At 43.0% G+C, this 7,500-nt stretch overlaps 1 protein-coding gene across 1 annotated transcript in view; it reads right to left on the reverse strand.

The window, feature by feature from the left end:
* Nucleotides 1-7,500, reverse strand: part of adam19a (ADAM metallopeptidase domain 19a) — a 145,930-nt gene that overhangs the window by 24,845 nt on the left and 113,585 nt on the right. Inside the window, exons 8-9 of the mRNA XM_063187119.1 lie at nucleotides 4,514-4,585; nucleotides 2,933-3,099 (exon numbers count right to left, since the gene is read on the reverse strand). Of these exons, the coding sequence (XP_063043189.1) occupies nucleotides 2,933-3,099; nucleotides 4,514-4,585 (239 nt within the window). The remainder of the gene's footprint in view (nucleotides 1-2,932; nucleotides 3,100-4,513; nucleotides 4,586-7,500) is intronic.

A 7,500-nucleotide genomic window follows, 5' to 3' on the forward strand; every position in this document is an offset into this window, starting at 1 on the left:
TTCAGCACTTTGTCCTTGTTACTCCACCAAATCTCCAGAGGCCCACAACTCCAAAACCCCCTATCAGACAACACAGCACCTCCATCCCTCCCCACGACACAACACACCGCACCTCCATCCTTTCCCGCCTTACCACCACCATCAGCTCAACTCTCCGGGGCCTGTGAAGCCACTTCTGCCTGATCACATGCTCAGGAGGACTCAGCCATTCAGTATTTCTCATTGCAAGCCCAAAGAGTCTCAAAGGGGTTGGTCGAGCCGGTCTGCAAACAGCTGCGTTTGTTGCAGCTGATGGGGTTTGATAGCCCAGGCAATCACTTTTACTAGATGGAGAGAATATAGCTGGAGGAGAGAGGGATGGAGATGGAGAGAGGGACGGAGAGAGGGAGATGTGGAGGATAGGGAGGCAATGGCCAATCTAAATCAGGCCAACCACTGATTACGAGGTGTAGCGAAGGGGGTCCTTCGAGAGTACTGCAACTGCAATAACACATCTTTCTTTCAGCAAAGTTGGAAATTGATGCATGGTGATTAAATGTCCCCCTCTGTTGAGGAGACGGCTTTTGCTTTATCATCCATATGTGATGTCGGCCAGCTGACGAAGCTGGTCCAGCGCTCCCGTAACAGACAGAGTATCGAGCAGCAGGCCGCTGCGGTGAGTAAGTGCTTATCGACTGGCCGCTCTGGGGCAAAGGGGATTGGGAGAGGGGGAGGAAGGCTGCTGGTGGGTCCTCAGACTGGATGTAAAGAACTGTGTGAACACTCTGTGATGTCACTATCATACAGGCTCTGATGACAGCAAGATTAATAAAAATTTTTAACTTATGAGCGATTCTCTAATTCGCCTACACTTTTTAGTCTGTGGATTTTATTTGGCAATTCCACTAACTATTAACTGCATCCAATGATGTTTTGGACATTAGAAAACATTTATCTTTCATATAATACAGAAAGTGTAGACATAGCATTATTTCCCTCAGCAAGAATGAATATTTAATACTGGTTTTGGGCGTTTTCATGCCGTCCTGTTTTCCAAATGTCAGATTCAGTCTTCATATTAGCATGTAAAGAAACTTGTTTTGCCCAAGACGATTGCAAATGTTGATTCACAGTAATCATCACAATATGACAAAACTGTCAGAAAGACCACTGTCCTTTCCATTATACATGAAATTTGCCATTTTGTGTGTGTCCACAAAAACTGTGTTAACCGTGTCACGGTCTGAAACCTCCTCCATAAATCAGTAATGGTTTGGTCTTAGGCCATACGAATAACATCACGTGATGTCATAACCTCTTTGGCAGAATACGGGAAGACCTTTTGGTAAATTTTGAGCTCCATCCTTCCATAATTTAATCCATTCTTTTTCATGTTCCCATAGCGGGAAAATTGCCTGTCAACAGTGTTATCAACATATTCATAAGAATCTGAATTAGAAATCACATGTGGAAAAACACAGATAAAGCATACAGATACATGAATTGATTAAGGTGTTGTGGTGGAACTTCTGAGGTCCTCAGTTAGCACAACACCATAAAAATGGCTGAAATGTCAACGGTGTTACCGTCAATGGTGTTACAATTAAGTATGACAGTCAGGGTTGCCAGATGAGGCTGATGATTTCCAGCCCAAAAAATGATCAAAATCCGCCCTAAAAACCCGCCCAATTCTATTGATTTATATGGCAGTGGGAAGGTTTTTCTGATAGATGCCATTTTTACCCCCACACGGCCATCCTATGCAGCCCAATTGGGCGGGAACCAGCCCAATCTGGCAACACTGATGACAGTTGAGGAGGAGTATGTTTTTGCCAATTTATATCCATATTGACAGACAAACAAACAAAATAATTTGTGTTCTAGGGAGATGGGTTTGTCTGCTCTGTTTTTTTTTCTCCTAAAAAAGTGCAGACTTGTTCCCCTGCACTGTTGACCGTAACACAATTGAGTTACACCGTTGACTGTTTTGAAAGTGTTTTTGCGCTATTGATCCCTTATGTGTTGGAAAAATCCTGTGAACATACACTAGGGATTATCTCTGGAGAAGAAAGTCTTGTATAAGGAGGGTGACTATATTCAAATCAGACGTTACAGGGATTTATGATGAAAAATGTGTCTGTATCACAGTGACTCGTAAAATCCTACTTATGAAGCTCAACAATCACATTTTCTATATCAGTTGCACAGATTAATGACAACATTACTGCTAAGGGACATAAGCACTTTCAAACATATATTGTTTCAACTCTGTAGCATTTTTATATATGTTTGAAATGACATAGTATTTGTCCATAACACTGTTGACAAAATAATTAAGCAAATGTTCGCTTTCATTAGAGTATTTATCAAATGATTTAAGATTAAGCTTGGCAATTTGTTTGTTTGGAAACTTAAATATATACACTATGTTAACATCTAGGTCATTTAGTTGAAAAAAAATACTGATAATTGACATTTTGCTTTTGCCAAAAGCGTAGGGAAATCGTAGAATCACTCTTATATATTCTCCCCACAATAGTCACAACCCCCCCAAAAATCGCAAGACATGTAAAGATTTGTTTTACCTATATAATTTTTAACCCTTTGAGGAGTACCATCACAAATATGTGATTCGAATTTTGTCAAAATGTTGACTTCTCATTATGATGTCATAAGGACGTTGCAAGATTTTTAACACAGTCTTCTATGGGAGCTGTAGAGTATTCGAGTAAAATTCTAGAAGAACTGGGGGGAAATCCTTACTCCTCAAAGCACCATGCAGTAGAAGTCTATGGAAAATTGACTGACCTACGATCCCCTAAATTACATAATATATATTACGTACAGTACAGTATACAGTATGCTGATGCATCAGGACAGAACGTCCAAATTTGTCATCCTCAGGACCTGTGTGAATGTCAAGAATGGGGCTTGGGGCTGATGTGGCACTCACGTGAGGAGCTGGGCGTTGTCGTGCTTTTTGCGGGACTTGAGCTTCTGTCTCCACTGCAGGAAGGACCAGAGGGTGGAGTTGGGCTCCTCATTGATGATGCACTGGTCCCGCTCCGTCCACACCTCCAGCCCGATCAGGGGAACGCGGATGTTCAGCGCCCTGTAGAACTACATTACCCACAAGTCAACATATGAAAAACTGACTTACCAAATGCTGGTTGTCAACTACAAACACTAATTTGAAAAGTACTGTACATTGTCAACTGTACTCAACTTATTGCTCAGAGACACACATATGCACTGTACATTAACCTATTTGCACAGAGCCTCTGTTATAACCTTATCGCCACCAATACGATAATGACCAAGTCTTTATCTGTTAGTTAAGGTTCTTGGTGATGTCATAACCATGTTGTTATGATGTAGTTGAGTAGTTTCAGCAAACAGTGAACTGGCCCGCTGGCGGGCCCATCTGCACAAAGATGCTGTGTCTCCATGTCAAAAACTAATAGACCAAAGGCTGATCAACAAAAAAAAACCCACTATGTTTCAAAGAATTGTGCATGCCAATTGTACACAGTTCAATGACAAGGACTATTCAACTTGATTCACACTCCCTTCACATTCTGCCCTATTCTATTGGATTTTATTCTGTTTTATGACAGATTGCCAGTCTGAGTGCATTAATTGTAGTTAATTCAGCAGGGGGGTAAGATTATTCTGGGCCCTCCAGAACTTCATTATTCACAAGTCTCAATAGAACTCAGCAATTTCATCGTAAAATAATGCCTGACCTCTTTTCTGCACAGAGTCACTGCAGCACACAATCAAGCACACACACACACAACAAAAATGAATCTGGAGAGGCTCGTAAACAGTAATGACTTTTCATTTTCTACCTCAATGCAGACTTACATAGAAACATTGCTTTAAAGGCATGGTAGCTATACCTACACAATTCTTTCTGTTAACAGTGCAAACATTTCCTGCGCATTTTAAAGCACTTCACTGTGTAAAAAAGGTCACATCGGCAGCTGCCTGGATTGATTGACAAGCCTATTAACTGTTCTAGCTGTGCATTTGTCTCTCCTTTCATTTTCAGCCCTGCTCTGCTTTTCCTCCTTGTCTAACATATTAACCAGCCATTAGGCAATTTGTAGTATAACACTGTCCTTTGTGAAAAAATGCATACAGACATCAAAAATAAAAAAAAACATAAAAAGACATCTAGGGCCAAGGCATTCAGGTGCTCTTTTTTCAGCTCTTTTCTTTACTTTATAGAACTGTTAAATAAAGGCAATTAAATGCTCAATGCGGTATTTCACTGTGAATAGCACTGTAGTTGGTCATTTGTCTTCAGTGCAAAACTAGCTGCCACATCACAATAATGATGCTGTTAAGCACAACAAAAAACTGTAAAATGTTTTTTGTGCAGAAATTAGGTTATGCATTTCCTGATGGACACCGATGCCTTTTCTTAATGCACTTCATATATTTACTTGTTTGTTTGATACTGTAGTTCATTTTAAACAAATGGATAATGCAGTGTGAACGCAACAGAGCGATGCAGTGGATATACTACCTTGTCAACGTAGTTAGCAATCTCCATGATCCTCAGCTTGGTTTTATGATAGTCCTTGTTTTGTCTTTTGTACTAAAAACAAAAAAAGCACAAAAACACATTTCAGAGTGTGAAAATGAATAGATGCACACACAGAGCAAAAAGACAGTAAATAAAGAGATTTCCTATCTGCACTAACACTCAGGAATGATAATTACTGCAATTAACCAAGCGCCTGGCCTCCATTTTTCCAATCATCACATGTATAAACCAGCCACAAAAGGCCATCTGCTAATGGAGACTTTACCACAGACCTACTCTCCCTACCATTCACCACTACACTAGCAAAACATCAGAGGCCAAAAGTAAGTGTGTGTGGTGCATGATACAATAAAAAACACATCAGTTCACTTTTGACGCTCTAAACTCTGTAAACTTTTTTCATGCGCATACATTTAGTCCAGTAATCAGTAGATGCCAGGACTCTTAAGCTAGCCTTGGAAACTTGGTCCCTGCACCCCACTTCTCTTGATCCGTGTGCCGACTCTGTCACCCAGATCGCTTTCCTTTGGGTCCAGGAGTCTACATGCTCAGACTGTAAACCGGGTGAAGTGCAGTAGGTCTGCCAGGGACATTAACATGCTTGAGCCTCCTCCAGCCTCTGCGGTGCCTGACACTATCAAACTACGGGGCCCAGGGAGCGAGAGAGAGAGAGAGAGAGAGAGAGAGAGAGAGAGAGAGAGAGAGAGAGAGAGAGAGAGAGAGAGAGAGAGAGAGAGAGAGAGAGAGAGAGAGAGAGAGAGAGAGAGAGAGAGAGAGACGATGGGGAGTGGATAGTGGTTAGTGATTAGTGGGTAGTGGGTAGTGGGGAGAGAGAGAGAAGGGAGGGAGGAAGCAGTGGGAAAGTGAAGGGAGTAGGGAGGGGAGAGAGGGGACACGACACAGCAGCAGAGTGTGACTTCTGCAGAGGGGAGGAGAGACTTTCAATTTTGGAAGACTGCTAGATGGAGAGTTGGGATGACAGTGAGAAAGGATACAGAGGGGAAAACAGAACAAAATGGAGAGGAAGAGAATACTGAACTACAGAATCAGAGTGTGTGTGTGTGTGTGTGTGTGTGTGTGTGTGTGTGTGTGTGTGTGTGTGTGTGTGTGTGTGTGTGTGTGCGCGTGCGTGCGTGCGCGTGCATGTGTGTGTACGTGCGTGCATGCATGCGTGTGTTAGGGTTCCTACATTGATAAGGTGAGAAAGGGAGGGGAGGGGACCATATATAAAAAAGTGTGAATGTGAGATGTACGAAACAAAGTGAGCGTTTCTATTTTGAACCACCACCATCCCTTCCTCTGGCTGATTGACATCACAAAGGCGGAGGTGATAACAGGGTGGGTAGACAGACAGAAAGAGGGGACCACAGAGAGAGAGAGAGAGAGAGAGAGAGAGAGAGAAAAGAGACTGACAGCGGAAACGGAAGAGACAGACAGAGAGAGTGACAGAAAGACACACACAATAACCACTGTAAAGAGCCGAAGGGAAAAGGGGGAAAGAGGACAGACTGTGACAGAAATAGATGGGAGCAGTGTTCACGCTAGAATTCTTACTGGCCGGACAAGTGGCCGGCTGCATTGCAGAATACCGGACATTTAGAATATCTAACGGACCTTCCCTCATATAGCCAAACACACACTCCCTTATGGGTCAAAGTGGCTTGTAAATTGGTCTTTTCCACCAGCAAAACTTAGATTTCACTAGCATTGGGCCAGTTGGCTGGTGTTAAAGAGCCAGCTGCTTGTATGCACGGGGAGCAAACGCGCTCTCTCTTTCACATACCTGAGAGCTCGAACGAAGTGAAAGAAAAAAAGTAGCCAGCCAACGTGCTGCGCGCATAGGCATATCTAGCCAAGTTATCGACTGAAAACATTGTGTTTTATCAGCAAACCCGAAGAGGATTTCCCTACTCAAATTGGGTAACGATGTGATGACCGTAATGGTTGTGCACTAACGGTAACAACGCTACTGAAATTTGAACTGTATTGCGTCGTGTTCCTGCGCTCTCAAGGGAATTGACACCTTCCGTACGACGCTCTATATAGGCTATGTGGGCGTGTGACCTACATCCACTAGCCATTTTGGCCGGTGATGAAAAAAGTGATAAAGCCCTGCATGCACTTTTACTGGGACTTCTCATGAGCATATCGTTCTCTGAAATGTTTAATTTGACCCTCGACTGTAGCCTAGCCTACTTGGAGATCCACCACCATTTTTCAGCAGAGGTAAAAGTGAAAGTGATTCGATGCTGCGATGCTGCACATGCCATCGCATTGGGTCCCAGGCTTGACTTCGCAACTGGGCATGAAACGGTTTTGCAAGCGCAATGCCCTTTGTGTTTACTGATAAAATAAAATTAAAAAACGGAATTGTTCCTCAACATCAGCCAGCGTGAGTCAAGTGATAGGGAAGCAACTTGATTGGGGAGAACGCCGTGGGGGACGAGAGCGCAAGCAACACTATTGCGTGCTGTTTAGACTATGCCACGTTCATTTACATAGGCTATTCATAACTATTTTCGGCTTTGTTCAGTTTCATATCACTGGTGTTTTGTGTAACATTCAGTATTTAAAATGAGGTAATATTATTTATTGATTAATTTTAGTCATTTTTTGTCGGACATTTTGGCCGGTCACATTTTATTTTGCCGGTCATTCATGATGCAAAACGGCCAATGTCCGGCCACAGCCGGCTAACGTGAACCCTGGATGGGAGAATGACCTCTGAGAAGGATAGAAAGATGAATAAATGAGGAGTGGAGGAGAGAGAGAAAAGAGAGAGAGAGAGAGAGAGAGAGAGAGAGAGAGAGAGAGAGAGAGAGAGAGAGAGAGAGAGAGAGAGAGAGAGAGAGAGAGAGAGAGAGAGAGAAAAGAGAAGGAGAGCATGGCACAGCTAGCGCCAGGTTGGTGTGTTTGGTCAGTGCCAGTGGGCTGCTGCTCTACGGCTAATTACCGCCACAGCTGGT

This window comes from Engraulis encrasicolus, chromosome 21, assembly GCF_034702125.1.
Source record: "Engraulis encrasicolus isolate BLACKSEA-1 chromosome 21, IST_EnEncr_1.0, whole genome shotgun sequence".
Classification (NCBI taxonomy): Eukaryota; Metazoa; Chordata; class Actinopteri; order Clupeiformes; family Engraulidae; genus Engraulis; species Engraulis encrasicolus.